Raw genomic sequence first — 20,351 nt, 5'->3', positions numbered from 1 at the left:
CTGGGCCGGGGCCTGGGCACCCCAGGGCTTCTGCCTCATCGATGGCTCTCTGCTCTGCCTAGCTTGGTTTTGGCCCGAGGTCTGGTGCTTGTGTTGCGAGGGGCCTGGCTGAGCTGGTGTGCTGAGGAGCGTGCTCTGGGCTGGCTCTGGGCCTGGGCTGCTGCGGGCTCTCCAGGGCTTCCCCCTGTCTGTCCTGGCAGGGGCCAGCTGGAGATCAGCAGCCTGGTGCCCCTCGGGCCCAAGTACGTGGTGAAGTGGAACACGGCGCTGCCCCAGGTGCAGGTGGTGGAGGTGGGCCAGGAGGGCGGCCCCTACGACAAGGACACCGTGCTCGTCCAGCACGCTGGCGCCAAGAGGGCTTCCGCCGTGGGCCAGGCCCAGAGTGAGTACCCGCCTGCTGCTGCCGGAGGGGCACCTGCCGGGCCTGTGGCCCTTGTCGGGGAACCCCAGACCAGTGGGCCACCGGGCCAAGGGGCTCTGGCTGGTCTGCAGCCCCACACCGCACACAGACACAAACCCAGAGCCCCAGCTGCTCATGCACGTTCCAGAGTCACACCTCCATCCCGTGCATGGGACACTGTCCCTGCCCCTCCTACCCCTACACGAGCGTGCACCCGTGTGCCTACATGAGCGTGCACCCGTGTGCCTACACGAGCGTGCCCCCGTGGGCCTACACGAGCGTGCACCCGTGGGCCTACACGAGCGTGCACCTGTGTGCCTACCACCCGTGTGCCTACACGAGCGTGCCCCCGTGGGCCTACACGAGCGTGCCCCCGTGTGCCTACACGAGCGTGCCCCCGTGGGCCTACACGAGCGTGCCCCCGTGGGCCTACACGAGCGTGCACGCACAATACCTGTGAGTTCCACAGCGGGACTTCAGTCCCTGCTTGACCATCGCCTGCCTCCTGCGGGACCTCAGTAGGTGGCCCTCCTCTCTGGGCTTCAGTTTCCCTCTCTGTGCAGTGAGGGACCCAAGTGATAACTCCGCTAGGCTCCTCGACCCTCAGGGACCAGGCTCAGGGCTGTGTGGCTCCGACTTTTTGGGCACGAGTGGAATGAGAACGCGGAGGGAGTGGCGCCGGGCAGCCTCTCAGCCGTGCACCTCCGTCCGTCTCCGTGGGGGCCGCCACCGTCAGACCCGGTCTGGTGCAGGAGCTTCCTGGCTGCGGGCCTTCCCTGTGCCTTTGCCCCCTTCCTGTCCATCCTCTACCCAAATGCAGATCAGGTCTGTGTGTGTGTCACTCTCCACCCCGAACCCACCCGTGGCTTCTCCTTGCTCTCAGGGTAAAGTCCCAGGTCCCCGCTGGCACCCATGCACCACTGCTGGGGGCGCCCACCCGCTCCGCCCTCCCCAGGCTGGCCACACCGGCCTCTCGGTTCCTGAGGGGCAGAGCCCCCTCCTGCCCCAGGGCCTTCTCCCAGCCTCCACCCTTCTGCAGACTCTTCTGCTGTCCTGCTTACTCATCTTAGCTCAGATCACACCTCTGCAGAGGAGCCTTTCCTGATTCCTTTGGACTGGGCCAGCCACCCCCACCCCCCATCCTGGGCTCTCAAGGCTCAGTTCTATGGTCACCTTCCCTGGTGAGGGTTCGGCAGCAGCCCTCCTTCAGGGCCTGGTTTGCAGGGGATGTTAACAGCTGTTTGTTGAATGAAGGGAGGGTGCTGAGCTGCAGGGCTGGCAGGAAGGAGCTGGGCCAGAGGTCCCTTCCACGGGCTCTGGCTTCCATGCCCACCTGCCCACCGGCCCGGCTCTGTCCAGGGCCTGACCTGGAAGGGTGCCTCCCTGGGTCTCGGGCAATTCTGGCAACTGAGAGGGTGGTGGCACCATGCCCTGTCGCCCTCGGAGGGCGGGGCTGGCCGGCTGTGCCCACTCCCAAGTCCTGGGCCCCTTCCCCTGGGTCTGTGAGCAGGAAGGGCTATTTCGCGGTTTCCAGAAGCCCCCAGCGAAGGGCCCCCATTTGTCTTCCCCAGAGGCACCTTCGGCCCTAGCTTGACTCCACCTTACTGCTCCCAACCACCCTGGGGCCCCTCCTTCACTGCCACGTTTCTCAAAACGAGAGTACTACGTGGCCTGACTCCCTTCAAGGGGAAAAGAAAGCATTCTTGTTGAACCCTAGTGGCCTTGAATGATTTTTTATCATGTTGTTACTTGAATATGTGTAAATATAAGATTAGGTATGAAAAAGTCGTGATGCTTATATTCTTTGAACAACCATAAAACCAAAACAAAATCACAAGTGGGATAAAAAAGAAGCTACAGAACAATAAAATTCAAATTAACAGCATTCATTTAATGTGATGGATGATGTTGTTTTGCTGGAACCCAGTTGCTCACGATGTGGCTGTGGCCCTCTTCTGGGGCAGGTTCTTTTGAGATCTCTGCACCCCTCCCTTAGGGTGCCCTATGGTGACCCATGTTGCCCACCAGCTTACCCACTGGGCTCACCACAGAGTCTGTCTTTGCTCTTTTGGTGTGAGTGCATCACTTCCCTGCCAGGCCTCCCCTTGCTCCCTGCTCATTACCTGGTGACAGTTGAGGTACCCCTGCTCGTTACCAGAGCCCATGGAAGCCCTGACACCATGCAGCAAAACATGGCCTGAAAGTCATCCTATCCAGGTGACTCAGGATGTACATCTGTTTTCCAGATAGTCTTCTAAATGAAAACCCCAAATAAGCCCTCCCCTAGGGTTCCCTAAGACCCCAGCTTGAGAGAACTTGGCCTAGGGAACGCAGCCCAAATTCCCTAGCATGGCATTCAAGCACTTTCGCTCCCGGCCTGCTGCTCCTTCCTGCTCTGTCTCTTGCTGCTTGCCCCCCACGCCCCCAGTGCTATATCTGTATCATGCCCAGAGGTCCGGGCACCCTCACTGCGCCCTTGCCCTGGTTATTTTTCTCCCTAGTGCCTTTCATCTGTTGTGGTTGTTAATTGACTGCTGCCCCTGTCCCCCGTCATGCAGGTCATAAGCTCCATAAGAACAGCGATCCTTTCTGTCTCGTTTACAGCTATCTCTCCAACACCTGGAATAGAACCTGGCACACAGTAGGTCCTCAGTACCTCTGTGAACACCTTGCTGTTTGTGGGCTTCCTCAAGCCACAGTGCTTTCCATATGCTGTTCTCCTTTACGGCAGCACGCCCACCACACGCCTGGCCCTGGGAAGGTTCCTCAGTTCTTGCAGGCACAGTTGGTTCTTAGTCTTCTGACCTCCTGTGACCCTTTGAGAGTGGCCTGGACCCCAGATGCTAGACTACCTGTGACTGGATCTATGCCTCCTCCCCACACCCCGCCCCCCGCCCAGACTGGGAACTCCACCAGGGCAAGAGCCTGGTAATGTCTCTTCTGTGTCTGTAGTGCCATATCTCCAGGGCGACAGGTCTTCTTTTATGCAGTAAATGGATGCTTGGGTCCTTATTAGCCCCTCCTCCACCCTGAAGTCGAGTTGGGTCTCTTCTCTGCCCAGATAAGGTGTATTTCGGCCCCCCGCGCCTCTTCCAGGAGCTGCAGGACCTGCAGAAAGATCTGGCTGTGGTCGAGCAGATAACCTTCCTCATCAGCACACTGCACGGCACCTACCAGGTACCCAGCCCTGGCCTGGCTTTGTTGGGCTCTGGGCTCCTCCCTCGGGCAATGCCTAGATCAGCAGGCGGAGTGGGAGAGGGCTCCTGTCTTAGTCCAGTCCCCAGGCATGCTCCTGGCTTCTGAATCCCACAGGCAGGAGGAGCAGCTAAAACTCCCCACTGCTACCTAGATGTCTGGTATGCGGCCTCTGGTTCGGGGGTGAAGCTCTGATTTGGGTTAAGTGGGGTCTGGCTGTGTGGTGATTGTTTTGTTCTCTGCATACTGACCAGTCAGTCTCACAGCCCCTTCCTGGACCTCACCCCAAAGCTGGAGAGGAAGCTGGCTGGGAGGTTGTGTCCCTCTCACAGGAGGGGTACCAGCTGGGGTCTGAACGAGGGTTGGGAAGCCTGCTGTGGGCCTGCAGCCCAGGGAGCCGGCCGCCTGCTGTGGCTGAGCCAGGGGTCCCTGTCGAGCTCCCGGACCTCCCCAGCTCCTCTCCCCCCCGGGGTCCCCCTGGATGCTCGAGGATCCTGTGTGGCTCTGGGGGAACCAGCAGGCCGGATGGAGATCTCACTGGCCTCCTCAACCCTAGAATCTGAACATGACCGTGGCTCAAGACTGGTGCCTGGCCCTGCAGAGGCTAATGCGGGTGAAGGAGGAGGAGATCCACTCGGCCAACAAGTGTCGTCTCAGGCTCCTGCTTCCTGGAAAACCTGACAAGTGAGAGCGGCCACTGCTGACGGGTGGTGGGGGGACGCGGAGAGAGGGCACCTGGAGCGGACCCATTCATCAGTGTGGTCATGGGTGTGGGTGTATACACACCGCGGGCCCTGCCCAGCACAGCATTTGGCATGGAGGGGGTGCTCATTATCCAATGAATGAATGAATGAATGAGTGAATGAATGAGTGAGTGACCGGTTCATACTTGGCTTAAGCCTGTCCTCTGTTAGGAGACTCAGGACCCAGACGCTCTGCTGTTGGTTGGTTCCATTTGTGCTGTGACCTTTTCCCTCACTCCAGACGATGCAGAGCCCTGGGAACAGGCCCTGGGTCTCCTCATGGACGCAGCCTCCCCCCAGCATGGCCCCTGCCCCCAAATGCCCACCTTGGCACTTGTGCTCCATCGTAGACCCTCAGCTGATGTGCCATTCCTCTGCTGAGGGGGCCTCACGCAGCCCCTTCCCGCCCCTGCACCCTTTTCTTCCTTGGGAGAGTTAGTGACACTGGCCCTGCCCACCCCCTGGGATGCCCCCCCCGCCCCGGCCGGTGGAGAACAGACCCCAGAGGACCCTGAGGGGCCCTGCTGCTTCAAGGTGAGAGGACAGTAGTGTGACAACAGTGACCTCTAGCTGTCCAAGCTTGTCATAAGCTCATTCATTCATGTGTCCATTCTGCAAGCATTTGCTGAGCACCTGCACTGTGCCAGGTGCTGGGAGCAGGCCCGCGGGAGCCCATTCCTCCCTGCAGAGGCTCCCAGTCGGATGTGTACGTGTGTCTGACTGGGGAGCCCTGGCCTCTCGAGTCGCTAGGCACCAAGCCCAGGGGCCAGGGGCTGGGCTGGGGAGCGTGGCCTGGTGGCTTTAGGGAGGGACCTCCATTCTGGGGCCACAGTGGGTGGAGGGACTCTTCCCCCAGGGGATGGAGGCTTTGGGGGGGCCACCAGGCTTTCTGGCCCCGCTTTGATGCTCCGAGCTGAGCTGGCACCATGGCTGGTGCCCGTGGTTGAGGGAAGAACCAGGCGCTTGTTCTGGGCACTCACACTCCTCGCCCTCTCACCGCAGGTCCGGCCGCCCCATCAGCTTCATGGTGGTCTTCATCACTCCCAACCCCCTGAGCAAGATCTCCTGGGTCAACAGGTTGCACTTGGCCAAGATCGGACTCCGTGAGTAAAGCCCTGGGGAGAGTGCCTCAGGGGACGGGTGCGGAGCAGGGAGGCTTGGGGTGTGCGTGTGTGGATGTGCGGGGGCAGGGAGCTTCTGAGTTGGAGGGAGGCGGTGCCGTGGAGGAACACGGACGGGAGCCAGGGTTCTGAGTCCTGAGGCTCTGCCTAGTAACCCTGGACAAGTCACTGCCCTTGTCTGAGCCTCAGTTTCCCCATCTGTAAAGTGATGGCGGTTGATGATAAGTGGTTATCAGGGCCCTGGGGGAGGGTGGTTAGGGCGTGGCTGCTGAGGGGCTTTCTTTCAGTGGGGTGGAAGTATTCTAAACGTAGGTAGTGCTGAATATGCTAGAAACCTTGATGCAGGTTAGAGTAAACTGATTCTCAACCAGGGCCTCTTTTTTTGTCCCATGCACCCCGTAATGATCATATAAATAGACAATGTTTACAGAGCGCGTCCTACATGGCAGACGTTTTTCTAAGCATTTTACACACGTCTTTTTCTTTTCACACTGATGATAATTCTGAGAGGTAGGTTCTGTTGTCAACCCCCTTTTACAGTGGAGGGCTCCGAGGCCCAGAGAGGTGCAGTGACTTGCCTGAGCTCACACAGCAGGAAGGGGCAGAGCTGGTGCTCAGCCCCTGGGCAGTCAGCCCCAGAGCCCACTCTGGACCCACTGTCCCTCTGCTTCCCCACATTGGGAGAGTTCCTGTCTGCAAACCACATTCGTTAAGTTGTAATGACTTTATTTGTACTTGCCCATCAGAGCTACTATTTTCTGTGATGTACTGGAATTCCCATTTGCTGCTTCTGGCCAATAGCCGGGACATTTTTCGTTTGATTATTGGTTTTAGTGTGATCTTATAGGTTTTGAGACATTTCTGGAAAGAAGCCAGGACCTTTGACACTGGCTTTCATCAATTAAAAAAATAATTATGGAACGAGTTACTGATTTTGGGCATGGGGAAAAGAGCAATGACAAAAACCGAAAGATCCCTGCTCTTCGGGAAGCTATGATTTATGGGGGGCAGATAGACATTACATGAGGAAACAATCAACAGGGAGAGGTGGTGCCATTTAGGGGATAGTGATGGGTGACGTGACTGTTACCGAGCCTGGGGGTCAGGACTGCTGTCAGGGAGGGCCTTTGGGAGGTGACATCTGAAGCTGACAGAGATCTGGGCAAAGCAGTCTAGGCTTCGGAAGAGCAAGTGCAAAGGTCCTGTGGTGGCCAGAGCTGATGAATCGTGGGAAGAGAAGTAGGCAGGGGGAAGGTCGGGCAGCTTTTCCAGAAAGCCAGGGCGAGATGTATGGAACTTATTCTGAGCGTGATGGGCAACTGCTCCTTGTAGCAGTGAGAGCTAGGCAGCATGCTGATCTGGTTTCCACTTGAGTGGATGGCTCTGCCCACTGTGCCGAGAGGGCATGGGGAGGCAGGAGGAAATGGGGAGGAGGTGGTGGCTTTGGGGGAGCCAGAGTCAGAGGCCTTGATCTGGTGCTGACGTGGCACAAGTCTCTGCTGGATGTTTCCAGGTGACCAGGAGAGCTGCAGAGGGAGGAGAGAGGATTTTAAGCCGAGACAGCCCCAGCCTTGGCAGCCGACCGCGGGAATTCTAGCCCCAGGGAAGGCTGACGTGGCTCTGGGCCGGCCCGTGGAGCAGTCCAGTCTTGGGCACGCCTGAGCCGATTGTACACCTGCTCTAAAGGCAGGTCAGTCTCCGGTTGGAGGCCCGGCTGCTCTGCCGAGTGGGGCTTGACACTGGAGGGAGAGGGGCCGACTGAGCCTCTCCTCTCTCTCGGCTGCTGGTGTTGTGCTCAGCTGATTTGTTGTCTCCACGTGGCTTCGCTGCAGCAAAAGTTTTTTTTTTTTTTTTTTTTTTAAGATTTATTTATTTATTTGACAGAGAGACACAGCGAGAGAGGGAACACAAGCATGGGGAGTGGGGGAGGGAGAAGCAGGCTTCCCGCGGAGCAGGGAGCCTGATGAGGGGCTTGATCCCAGGACCCCGGGATCACAACCTGAGCTGAAGGCAGACGCTTAATGACTGAGCCACCCAGGCGCCCTGCAGCAAAAGTTTTTAATGGAAGGAGGGTCATTGGAAATCTTATTTGAATGCCTGGGTTCCCCTGGGGCTTGAGTAATTTGTTCCTTTTATTTTGCCAGGTTTTTTTTTTTTTTTTAATCTGCAGTGTTTGATCGGGTGGGGCCGGGAATAATATGAGCCAGTTAGTAATAGAATATGTTAAAAACATTTATTTACAAAGGATGTGATTCCTGTCTTTCTTTCTTTCTTTCTTTCTTTCTTTTTTTTTTTTTAATTTCTCTTTTCCTGACTACCACGTATGGAGATCATAATCCACTAAACATTGACGAAAGAGAGGGCTGGACTGGGGGGTGCCTGGGATCCGGAATGGGGGGGGTCAGTTCTGCCGCTAGGGAGGAAAGGGCAGGGTGCCCTGGGGAATCTGGGGACCCGTTCACATCCCAGTGGGGCCCCTACTGTGCCGTGTGGTCTGGGGAAAGCCTTCTGGGAGGTGAGTCGGACAAGAGCTCCAATGGTCCTCTCCCCTCGTACATTTTGGGATCTTAGGGCCTCGTGAAATGGATCCTGGCTGTCTGGGGTCAGTTCCCGGCTCTGTCCCTTCCCAGCTCTGTGATCTCAGGCAAACGATTTAGCCTTTAGGTGCCTTTCTCTATCGGAAAGTGGGAATAATGCCAGGGCCCCCATCACGGGGCTCTTGTGAACATACGGGGAGACAGTGTGGAAGGCTCCTGGGATGGCCAGTGCCTGGGTTGTGGGAAAAGCTCCTAGGACAAGGGGGTGCCTGCATCTCACTGGTGGGGAAATGACTGGTCTAAGGTCACACGTGATTCAGTGCAGAACAGGGGCGGGCCGGGCCACCCTCCCACCCCTCTGCCAGTCTCCTATTCATAAAGGCTCCAGGGAAGGGTTGCAGATGGAAAGCCCCAGAGAAGGAAGAGGCATGACTGTGGGCTTCCAGCACTCCCTGCCTGTGTCCCTTCACCTGAAGCTCTTCAAGTGCTGCGTTCGTGGCTCTTATAGCTCCTGGGTCCCCGGAGCCGCTCCCACTGCACCCCTCCTTATTCCTACCTTCCCAAGGACCTGGGCCGGGCAGGCTGTGGGCTGGTCCCACGCTCACAGGGACACATCCTCACAGGGTGCGCCCCGGGGGGCCCTCCCTTGCTGCCTCGGACTTGGCTAGTTGTCCAGCCCTCAGTCCTCATAGTGACCCCCGAGCTCCCTCTGACGACGATCCAGTGATGGATCCTGAGCGTGGTCCTGAGTGCGCCCCAGCTGTCCTTTCCACTGACTCTCAACCAGTGCAGACGGGGGCGCTAGGACGTGCCCAGGCCGTCAGGCTGCAGCAGTGGGTCTGCCCTTGGGAGCGGTTTTACCTCAGCTGGGTGACCCCGGCCATTCGCCAGGCTTCCCTGGGCACCGGTGTCTCTCTCTCTCTCTCTCTCTCTCTCTGTGAGCCGGTGTTTGGAAAAGGAGGGTGCCCATGTCCCGCCAGCCCCCACGTCTGTGGCCGTGGCCTCTGGCATCTCTGTGGCGCTGGAGGTGTAAGAGGGCCTTTGAGGGCAGCCTCGGATTTGGAACGTAGAGAAGGCTGGTCCGGGCTGCCCCCCCGGAGTGTTGCTCTTAATGGTGGCAGGAAAAGTGCAGCACGGGGACTGAGCACGGGAGGACTTCGGGAGGCAGGTTGGGATCGAGGAGCAGGGCAGGGCCAGCGTCTCAGCCCGGTGCAGGTGGGGTGGCCGCCCTCAAGCCTGCAGTTAGGCAGACTCCTCACCTCCAGGACATTGATCTCACTATTTCTTGAGGGCCTGGCATATACTAGGCATTCAGTCTTTTTTTCCCTCTAGCGCTCACAGTGACCCTTGAATGGTTGGAATAATTTCCCCCACTTTCTGGAGGAGGCAGCAGACTCAGAGAGGTTCGGTTTCTGGCTCTGTGTCACACAGTGAGGGAGCCGGAGGCTGAGTTGGGATCAGCTGGGGCCCAGCTGCCACAGTCAGCCTGCTGCCATGGGCGGGGCGGCTCTGGGGGTGCAGAGGTGGGAGGGGAGCAGGAGGGGCCGTGGCCTCCAGCCCTGGAGCCTCCCCCACCACCCCACGGGGTGCTCCTGTGTTCAGTGGGTGCTGGCAAACAGAGCTGGGCGCTAAATAAGCCCCCACTTAGTGTCAATTGGAAATCTCGGCTCTGCCGATGGTGCCAGTTCTTAATGTCACTTATCCCAAGCGGGCTTTCAATTTTCAACTGCAACAGCCTTCTAATTTGGTCTCAGCCACCCTGGTTTTGTGACAGGAACAATGGCAGTGGCAGATGGGGAGCTACAACTCCATTTTCCTTTAACGTTCCCCGATCGCTGGCAGGGAAGGCACCATCTGGAAGGAGAAGGTCAGATCATTAAAAAATATATATCGTAATAAATTGCCAGGACTTGATGGGCTGTGGGTGTGGAGGGAAGGAGAGGAAAGGAGCTCGGGCAGCGTGGTAATGGAGGGGGCTTTATGTTCACGGGCTGAGCTCCAGGAAGGAGGTGGCGCCCCGGGGGGGCGGGCAGTTGCGTTTGAGCCGTCTTTTGGGCTCTTGGTGGTCGGGGCCTGATCATAAGCTCCTTGAAAGCAGGGCAGACTCAAGTCCCACCCATCTTTATTCGCCGTCCAGGGGCTTGTCCAAGAGGCAGTGCAGCGCTGTGATGTCTGCACCTGCCCAGGGGAAGCGTGCTGCCCCACAGGGTGGCCTGTCTGGGCTGTCACCCCGTGCTCGGTCCGTTCTCTGCCTCCTGGGCCCAGCCTTGGATGTCCCCCAGCCTCCGGTTCTCTGGGTAGGAGGGGGATGCCAACACCCGCCCCTCCTGGTGGCCCTGAGGATGAAATGAGGCCTCATGGGGGACAGAGCTTTATAAACTGTGAGGTGTGGTGCACGTGGGCATTCTGTATGATGGTGCTTGTCCTGTGCCATAGCTGTCCTTTCTGCGATGGCCTCGCCTCCTTGGTGAGCTGTCCTTTCCTGTGATGGTGCCTCCAGGACCCGGTGGGGTGGAGGGTCCGACGCTGGGGGGTGAGCTCACCGTGCGGCCGCTGGACTGCTGGTGGGGTGGGTGCCCTGGGCACGTGGGCCGGAGCTTCTACCGAAGCAGGTTGTTCACGTCGTCACGCCTGACATTTTTCGGATGTCTTTCACTTCTCAGAGAGCATCCTCCCGTGCCACCTCATCCCAGCTCCTCGTGCCACGACCGGCACTGGGATGCCGCCTTTCTCTGGTGGCAGTGGTGTTGTTAAAAGCCACGTTGTTGAGGTATGATTGACATTCCTCATACAGAACACAGGCGAGGTTGGGGAGCCTGTGGGCACACACACACACAGACCAACATGCACACGCACATGCACGCACGCACAGGCACACTCGTGCACACACACAGGAAGAAAGAGGCAAGCCAGTAAAGGAGCCAGAAATTGTGTTCAGGGCCATGATAGACCAACAAGGGCTGAGACAGAAAGCGATGGAGGGGTGGGGGTGGGTGGTGGTCAGTTGAGGCCGCTCCCAGAAGGTGGACAAATAACCTAAGCCTCGGGGAGGAGAGGAGCCAGCCCCGGGGGTGGGGAGGACAGCCCTCCAAGTGGAGCGAACGTCCCGGGCTCGTTCGTGTAAGTGGCTGAGGAAAGCCTCGCTCAGTGGAGCCTGGGACCGAGCGCTGAGGTTGGGAGGGAAGGATCATCCTCACTGTCCTGGAAAAGTCTGGATTTGATCCCACGTGGATGGGACTTGATGGATGTGGGAACGGCGACATCCAGTGGAAGGGTAGCAGGACAGCTCTGATTGTTGTGGGGGGCAGTGGTTAGCGCAGGAAACCGGTCTGGAGGCCCCTTGTGACTGGTGAGCCCCCTCGCACAGAGCTGACCCTTGCTCGGCTGGGCCAGCTTGGGCCCGAGTCCCTGCTTCCTCCTGGCCACTGAGTGGCCACGTGAGGGGTGGGAAGGCTGTCATCACACCTCTTCTGTGGAAGACGTCTCCTCCCATCCCTGAAGCTCCAGGTACCCTTGAGCTTGATGTCATTGTGTTGAGTGACCCTTCTTGCCCAGGGCGCCCTGTGCCATCCTCTGGCTCTCCCCCTCCAGGGCAACAACCTCCTGGTTGTCCAGAGTCGGTCATGCCCCTCAGTGGGGGTTGGGGGGGGTGGGGGCTGGTTGCCAGGAGACGGCATTGGGGTCCAGCAGACCCAGGTCCTCATCTGGACTCTGCCACCAGCCGTGCACATGAACTAGTCAATTAAATCATCCTCGAGTGTCGGTCTCATTGTCCATAAAGGGAAAATCGTGAATTCTCACTGAGCTTGGTTACTGTGAAAACGAGAACCCGGGACACCTGTAGCACCTGACCTGTGCCTGTGCGTGGACACACAGGAGGTGTCTTCACCATGCCCTGCCCTGGCTGTCGGGGTTCCTAGAAGGTGGGCCCCGTAGGAGTGCAGAGAAGGATGGGCTCTTGAGCAGGGAGAATCCTCTGGGACGGATGGTAGTTTACCCGCTCACTCATGCCCTCCTGTCATTCATCCTTTCAACCCATGCTTGCTGAGTACTCACCATGTGCAGGCAGTGGGCTTGGTGCCAGGGAGACCTCAGCAAATAAGACAGGCCAGGTCCTGCTGCCCTGAGCTTATGTTCTAGAGACATATGCAGAGAGACAGTGAACAGGGAGATAGACAAAGTGATTCTAGATTGTGGTGAAGGCCATGTGGGAAATAAGATGTGGTCTTTAGACTGGTTTCTGAGAGAGGGGCCATCATAGCCAGGGTGGTCAGGGAGGACTTCTTGGAGGTGGTGGCGCGTGAGGGAGCCTTGACCCATGTGAAGGAGGCATTGCAGAGTGTGGTTTAGTAGATGCTCTTGAACACAGTGGTGTCCAGATGTGAGTCCAGGGTCTGAGCACCTGCACTTGTCACAGGCCCCTGGGGCCTCAGTGTACAGCTAGACTGGGAACGTGGAGGCAGATGACCACTTGGGTCTCAGAGTGGGTCTCAAAGGAAGCAGGAGAGAGTCATCCTCTTGACCAGCAGCATCAGAGCCAGGTGAAGAGCAGCATGTTTGTGTCACTTTGTCTTCTGGCTTGTTTTTGGCCATCCCGAAGCACCTCTAGACCTCTAGGTCAAGGCAGCAGGGCCTGGACTGTGCTCAGCATCACAACATTTTTGAAACTCTTTCTCATCTACTATTTCACTGGATCCTCATAACGACCTCAAGACAAAGGCATTTTTATGCCCCTGTCTCATGGGTGAAGAAATCGAGGCTTAGAGTTGGGGGAATTTGCAGAAGGCTGCTCAGTGAGAGGGTGGGTGAGCCAGGACTCAACTCTTAGGTTTCCCAACTCGCTGCCTTGGACCCACGGCCATGACCATGGAGCAAGGCCGGTTTTCATCTTGGCTGGATAGGCATGGGGCTGGGGGCGGCCCCCTGGGCTCGGCAGGGCTGCTCACTGCCCGCTTGGTCCTCGGATTCTGACCAGCTTCACCTGCCTCCTTCCTCTTGCTGTAGGGGAGGAGAACCAGCCGGGTTGGCTGTGTCCGGATGAGGACAAGAAGAGCAAAGCCCCGTTCTGGTGCCCCATCCTGGCCTGCTGCATCCCCGCGTTCTCTTCCCGGGGCCTCAGCCTGCAGGTGAGTGGAATGGATCTTGCTGAGCCCACCACGAAGGTGGCTCGTGGAAGAACCAGGGTTTCCAGGCTGTGCCCACAGCAGGAGAGGGCCAGGGTGCAGTCCCAGCTTCTCCACCTCTTACCGATGGAGTTGGTCAAGGCGTTTTGGTGCTCTAGGAGTCAGCTTCCCTACCGAAAATATGGGGACAGATGCCCTTTGTGGGTCAAGTGAGCAGAAAATTCTGTAATTTCAAGAGCTAACAAGTAGCAGTGATCTCATCAGCTGATGGCATGACTCCAGCTCAGAAGAGAGGCCGGAATATGCCTGAGTACCTCTGCCAGACTGTGGTTTGGCCCCCGTCTGATGCTGCCAGGCAGGAGCCGGCTCTGGCCCCATGGCTGTCCTGCCTCCATCTGTCAAGCACCTACTACATTCCCCCAGTGCTTTGCCACCACTCTCTTGTTTTGGTATTTATAAGAAGCCCACAAGAGGATGTTTCTAGATCTGTTTCCCAGGTTAGGAACTAAGGCTCAGACAGGTGACATGATTTTCTAAAAACACAGCCGGTGGTGATGGGTCCAGGAATTGGCACCTTGCTGCGCCCGATTCCGCCACTAGCACACTCCCTCCACGTCACCTGTCCCTGATATCCTGCCCGCGCTCAGCCCTCCCTGTGGAGTCCTTACTGCCTCTCCTCCTCCCTAGGAGAGGAGCTCATGTGAGCTCTGGGGAGGGGGAGGCGCAGGCCTGGGACCTAGATACATAAACCCTAAGAGACAAGCTGACTGGGCTGTAGATTGGGGCTCCAAACAGCGAAAAGTGCATACCCTTGAGATGTCAGTTCAGCCATGAGTTCGTTCGTTTGTCTGTTCTGCATATAATTTTTGAGCACCTACAATGTTGCCAGGCCCTGTACGGGACACTGGGTGTATGGTGGTGACCGAACGTACAAGGTCCCCACAGTCCTGTAGCTTTCAGTCTGGAGAGAGACAGCAATACCCCGGCAAACAAGAGGGAACGCAGAAGAGTGATTGTGTGTTATATCAGCTGGGCTGGATATAGGGATGGGCCTCCATGGTTAGGGGGCCGAGAGGGCCTCTTGGAGGAAGTGGTGGACCTGAGTGGCAAGACGTCTCCGACCCCTTGCGGGCCCAGGGGAGGAATATCCCGAACAGACGGCACAACACAGAGTCAGGAGCAGTCTGGGAAGCTGCAGCTCGGTGAGCCGGGAGGAGAGGCTGGGGATCAGGTCTGATGTGGGTGCGCCGGTCCACGCCAGCTTGCTGGGCTGGTCGCTGTTGGGTTCCATTCTCAGGGCAATGACACCCCAAGGATGGCTCCACACAGGGGACCAGCACCCTCTGATGTACATTTTGGAAAGATCGTCTGGTCCTCTCAGCTGAGGTGTGAGCGAGTGAACTGTGGCCCCAGAGAGAGCAAGACTGGGGACTGAGAGACCAACACAGTGCTCCGTGCGGGGGTCCCACTGAGTGGCGGCAGGACTTGGTGCGCGTGGAGGCAGGGCCAGGCTGGGGCAAGGCGAGTGGGGCACTCACCTAATCCTAAGCATCACGATGAATAAAATTTTAATGCAATACTTACAACATCAAATCAGCAAATTGTGGCCTTGGTTTGGCTGCTTTTTTTGGGGTAACAGGCTGGGATTAGGGTGGGGCAGGGCTGTGCAATGCAGGGTCCGTTTCTGTGTTTATTTAAAATCTTACCTATTGTTCATCATGAATTTTTTTGCATTAGTTTTTATTGCCAAAAGTTGTGTTATAATATTCCTTTGGATGTTGGGGTGTTTTGGCCCCACTCTTCTTCTCATCCCGTTCCTAGAGCCTAGAGGAGAGGACAGGGGCAGGGGACACGGGAAGGCATTCGGGGACTGTGCAGGGGTAGGGCTGGCCACACTGATGAGAGTTCAGACAGGGGCTGAGGGGGGCAGGAAGGACATACCCAGCTCTTGAGCTTGTGCACCCGGACGTGATGTCAGGGGGTGTTGGAATGTTCCCTGTGCCACAGCCTGATTTAGGGGGTGTGGTCAGCTTCCCAGCATGGCTCGGTGGCCAGCGACCAGGGTGGCAGCAACAACAGTGTGGTGGCGAGTGCTTTCAGGAGGTGTCCCTGCCAGGCTCTGTTCTAGGCACTTCACCACCGGCAACTCTGGTCCTCCCCACTGCCCTCAGACCCTCCGAGGCGGGGCTTGCCCACACTCACTGGGGAAGGAGGGTCTTCTTGACTCGTTCTGGCAGGGGAGGCCAGATGCTGTTCATTTCTGTAGGGCTCAGGGAAGCCGGCCTTTGTAGGCCTTCAGACCTCATTTATTAATGGGGAGGCCTGCTGAGTCCTGTGTGCTCCTTCCCAGCATGGGGTGGGGCATTCCCAGGGAGTCCATGGAGCTGGGATTTTTCAGGGTCCACCCTGCCTGTGGTCACCTGGCCCTAGGACATCCTGTGGAGAAGGCTGACCCCGGGGTGACTTCTGTCTCCCCCCGGTGGCCTTAGTCCTTTTGAGAATATGGGACCCAGACCATGGCCTGACAGGTCACTCCTGGGTGGTGAGGTCACAGACAAGCCGCTGCCTCCAGGGCTTCCCTGAAAGAAACCCACCCAACTGGGGAGCTGTCTTCCACCCCATACCTGGGGGCACACATCTGAGAAGCTCCTCATATGGAATTCTCAAGGCCTAGGGACGTAGCAGCCGGAAGCATCCTCAGCAACCTCCAGGTCCCCTGCTTGCCATCTCCTGAGGAGCCTCCTATGTGAGTGGTCTTCTGGGACAACGAGCTTGTGGAGCTCCTGAGGGACCTACTAGAGCCTGCATGTTCCCAAGACACCACTTCCACTCCTCCTGCACCTGCCACCCACCCCAGCCCGGGCAGATGTGCCCCATCAGCTGTGCGGGCAGCCCAGATGACTGCAGGCCTCGGAGTGCCCAGGCCTTGTCCAACCACCCTGGGAACAGATGTGAGCATGTCTGCCGCTGTGTGGGCCTGCCTCCTGGCCCGCTGCCTCTCCCCAGGCCCTGTCCCAGGGGCCCCGGACTCGGGCTCTGCGGCTGGCCTAATGGGAGCCCGTGACTTAAGTGTGCCCTCTGGGAAGGGCTCGCTGGCCCCAGCCCCCTCTCAGTGTAGACGAGATTAGTACTATTGTATTATTAGTCAGGGGAGGGTGTGTGGTGGGTGCTCTCCCTCAAAGGAGCAAGGATGTGGGGGCCGTAGGAAGGAGCGTTTCTCTTCTCTGTGCTGATGGGTGGCCGGCGCCCAGGCTGGGCCACACCGAGGCCTTCCTCAGGAGGACAGCATCGGGGCGCACCCATCCCTGGACTGGAGCTCCAGCTCTGCACATGCCAGCCGTGTGACACTGGGAATCTGCTTTAGCACATGGTGTGATTCACGCCAGACCCTGGCTAGCCTGATGCGTGGCATGCACGCAGAGTTTGAGATGGAAACAAAGATTGGAGGGCATTTTGGCCCCCAGGAAGACGCGAGTGTCTGTTCCAAAGGATTTCCAAGCTGACTGTCACCCCAGCAGCACCCCTGGTGGCACCCATCCAGGCTGGAGGCTATCCCTGGAGGGGTGGTGGGAGGGCAAGGGGACGGCTCAGTGCAAAAGTGTCCCTCCCCCCCCCCCCCCCGTGAGCTGCGGTCCAGGCTGGGGGCCTGCCTGGGGACACGGGCTTGGGGAAAGGGGGCCAAGGGTGCTCTGCAATGTAGTGCCTCAGGGAGCCGGGGGCTGCAGCCCAGCCCTGCAGAGGGTCTGCTCCAGGCTTGCTTAGGCCTCTGCATGCTGGCCAAGTGCCTCTGTCCTGGCCCTCCTTAGCCAGAGCTGCTTGCTATTTGTGGGGTCCCCTGCCTCCTAGCTCTGCCCCAGCCCACCCCTCCTGGCGTGGCACTGCCGACAAGACAAGGTGGCGCACATAGAGGGCCAGCACGTCCCACACAAAGTGCCCGGCCCCGTGCCAAGTGCGTTATGTCTGCCTCTCCAGTCCCCGCGACCATCCTGGCGAGGCCTCAGGGTCTCCATGACCATGAGGAACTGGCTTGTGGGGTCACCGGCTGGTAGCAGCTGAGCTGGGACTGGAGCCCAGGCTGGCCGCACCCACAGCCTGTCTCTGCCCTCCAGCCCTGAGCCACCCTCCTCTTCACTGCCCGGTGCACCTTGATTTGGGAGAGTCAGCTTCCTGGCACAGATGGGACTCCTGGGTCCAGGGAGCCATTTGAGTTTTTGCCATCACTTTGGCCCTGGGCTCTGTGGGTGCGGCTGACATCCGGACCCCCTGGAGTTGCATGGAAACATCGGGTCCCTGGCAGGAGGGGCTGGGCAGCCTCAGCTGCATGTGGCCCACCATGAAGCAAAGTGACTAGGAGCGGGGGACTGAGGGTGCTCGGGGGTGCAGGGGTCAGGGCGAGGGGAGCCTCCTTCTCTGGGCGCCTGGACCTGTGCTCCCAGCCTCGCAGAAGTGGGAGCCGGGGACGTGGAGGCCTGCACTGGGGCAGCCTGGCCTCTGGGTAGAATTTAACTAGAGTGGGAAGGGCGCTGGACCAGGAGTTGAACTCGGAATTCCAGCCTTGACTCTGCTGCCAACTTGCTGTGTGACCTTGAGCCAGTTGTGTCCCCCGCCTCCCCTCCCCACGCCCCGAACTTCAAATTTGCCAGCTCCTCACTGAGGGGACTGGATGAGGTGACCTCTCTGGGCTTCCTCACCTTCAGCCATTGGATACTTTGTTAGAACATCCGCACAGGGCTGGGGCCAGCCAGGGCCTGCAGCGCCAGCAGAGGGCAGCACCTGCCCAGCAAAGGTCCAGGGGTGGCTGCATTCCTCCTTGGGGCACCTCCAGCTGTCCCCTCTCGGCCTCCTTCCCCTTCCTGCTGGCCAGGGGTTCCAGCAGGGTCCGTGACAGGGCCAGGCCACCTCCTCGCACCGCTGTCCTGGCCAGAGAGACAAACTGGCAGGGTCTAGCTCAGAGAACAGGCCCCAGAGAGCCATCTGGCCTGGGGTTTGGGGCAGCAGATGCAGGAGCAGCAAGCAGCCAGTAGCTCTTGACGACAGCCGGTTACAGATGGAGCCCCTGGCCCCCACGGGCAGCCTGTACAAGCCCCTCGGCCCTCTGGTGCTGGCGGGCTTGTCTGCAGAGTGGTTCTGTTGTTGAGGGTGGAACCAGATGTCCAGCACCCCTTCCTTCCTCCACTGTGCTTCTCTGGAGGAATGCAGGGAGACCTAGGAGGGAGGCTGGTGCAGGCCAGGCCCTGTCGTCATCTTCCTGTGGCCTAGGGCAATCATGTGTCCGCTGTGGGCCTCATTTCCCCATCTGTAAAATAAAGCGGAGTGGATGTTAGTGGTTTTCATTAAATCTTATCCAGATGTTGTTTAGTTTGAAAAATCGGTGGCTGGCCCAGGGTATCATTCAGGTGCCTCCTAGCCAGAAGGTTCTAGGAGAGCGCTGGTTAAATGTGAGTGCATAGGTATTGCCTGGAGATCCTGTGAACCCTGTTGCTTTCCGGTCCCCAGGGATTCTCACTGGAGACCTGCGTGGGGCCAAGAAATCTGTAGGTTTAACAACCCCCACAGGTAGTGGACAGAGGTCCTGCTGCTGAACGTTGGCATCTCCGACACCTCGATGCTTAGCCCCATGTGTACCTTCTATGTCTCCACAGCTTGGGGCTCTGGTCCACAGTCCTGTCAGCTGTCCCCTGCTGGGCTTCTCAGCGGTCAGCACGTCCCTTCCACAGGGCTACCTCTGGGTAAGTCCCTCCTGAGCTCAGCCAGGGATTCTGGCCTCAGGACAGAAGCATGGAGGGCAGCCCCGGGAAGAGGGGCCTGCCTGCCTGCTGGCCTCCATCATGTGCACCTTCACCCAGGAAGGTCTTCCTGGGACCCTCTGTGCCAGGCTTTGTGCTTAGAGTTGGCAGACGCAGTTTCACCAGGGACAACAGAAAACCAGGGGACAAAGAAGTGAGCATGACTCTTGCGAATGGTCATGTGCCATGAAGGAAATGAGCGAAGCTGTGCAGAGTATCTGGGTGGGAGGGTCTTTACCCGGGGGGTCAGGAAGCAGGGCCGGTTATTGCCCAGCTCTTGTGCCTGCCTTTTTTCCCCTGGGATTCCTGGCAGAGCCTCTCTCCATTCAGATAGGCACCCTTATGTTCTTTGTGGTACAGACTATGTTCTCCCAGAGACTTCCTGAGGTCCCACCTCACCCCCCTCTGGCTACCTTCCAGCTCTGGCTTATTCCTGTCTCCAGGCATGCAGGCAGGAAAACTCTGGCTCACCCTTCAGAGTCCATCCCAAATATCCTCTCCGAGGGTGATTTGTTCCTCAGTTTCCCCAGTATCTAGCATATGGTATATCCATCCATGATTGATCCATTTATCCATTCACTTATCTATATAATCATCCGTCCATCCATCCGTCCATCCATCCATCCATATAATCGTCCATCCATTCACTTATCCATATAATCATCCATCCATCCATTCCTCCATCCATTCACTTACCTGTATAATCATTCATCCACCCATCCATCTGTCCACTTATCCATATAATCATCCATCCACCTGTTCATCTATCTACCCATTCTTCTATCCCTTCTTTCCATCCATCCATTTATCCGTCTGTTCATTGTTCAGCAAGTATATATTAAGTGCTTACCATTGGCTAAACACAGAGGTAGAATGGTGAAAAAGACAGAGAAGGACATTGTAAAGGACCAGATGTATGTTCACTATTTGTTGGTTGAAATTTACTCTAAATCTGGGGAGATAGAGAGCTGACTGGGTATCTGGTCTACCTTAGCTCCTTACCTGAGTTCCTTTGGGCCCTGAATCTAACTTGTTGCCATGGCAGTTGGGGAAGAGTGACCTTCAGGGACAGCGGGATGTGTGGGGGCAGGAGAGGGGATGCTCCTCCCGATGCCCAACCTCAGTACGAGTAGAAGTTTGGGACAGGTCACCGGGAAGGCAGGCGCCGAGCTCTGTCCCCGCCCTGGTGGTTGTGCCTGATGGCCTCTCTGGGTCTCTGCTGCAGGTCGGGGGTGGGCAGGAAGGTGCAGGGGGCCAGGTTGAGATCTTCTCCTTGAACCGGCCCTCGCCCCGCACGGTCAAGTCCTTCCCGCTGGCAGCCCCTGTGCTCTGCATGGAGTACATTCCCGAGCCAGAGGAGGGGGAGAGTGGAGATGAGAGCCATGTGGCCACTGACCCTTCGGCTGCAGTGCATCCGACCATCTGCCTTGGGCTCCAGGATGGCAG

General features: G+C 58.0%; 1 protein-coding gene across 3 annotated transcripts in view; it reads left to right on the top strand.

Moving 5' to 3' along the window:
* The window catches only part of ARHGEF10L (Rho guanine nucleotide exchange factor 10 like), a 117,205-nt gene that overhangs the window by 56,994 nt on the left and 39,860 nt on the right, over positions 1 to 20,351 (top strand). For all 3 annotated transcript variants that reach the window (XM_028108334.2, XM_028108338.2, XM_088022588.1), the window contains 7 exons: positions 201 to 382; positions 3,462 to 3,577; positions 4,152 to 4,279; positions 5,341 to 5,441; positions 13,001 to 13,122; positions 18,762 to 18,848; positions 20,131 to 20,351. In XM_028108334.2, coding sequence (XP_027964135.1) covers positions 201 to 382; positions 3,462 to 3,577; positions 4,152 to 4,279; positions 5,341 to 5,441; positions 13,001 to 13,122; positions 18,762 to 18,848; positions 20,131 to 20,351 — 957 coding nt within the window. The remainder of the gene's footprint in view (positions 1 to 200; positions 383 to 3,461; positions 3,578 to 4,151; positions 4,280 to 5,340; positions 5,442 to 13,000; positions 13,123 to 18,761; positions 18,849 to 20,130) is intronic.

The sequence above is a fragment of the Eumetopias jubatus genome, unplaced genomic scaffold (assembly GCF_037043125.1).
Source record: "Eumetopias jubatus isolate StellerSeaLion01/CBP00866 unplaced genomic scaffold, mEumJub1_p1.0 scaffold_4, whole genome shotgun sequence".
Classification (NCBI taxonomy): Eukaryota; Metazoa; Chordata; class Mammalia; order Carnivora; family Otariidae; genus Eumetopias; species Eumetopias jubatus.
The sequence above is the reverse complement of the archived record's forward strand: the minus strand, read 5'-3'. Positions and strand labels throughout refer to the sequence as shown.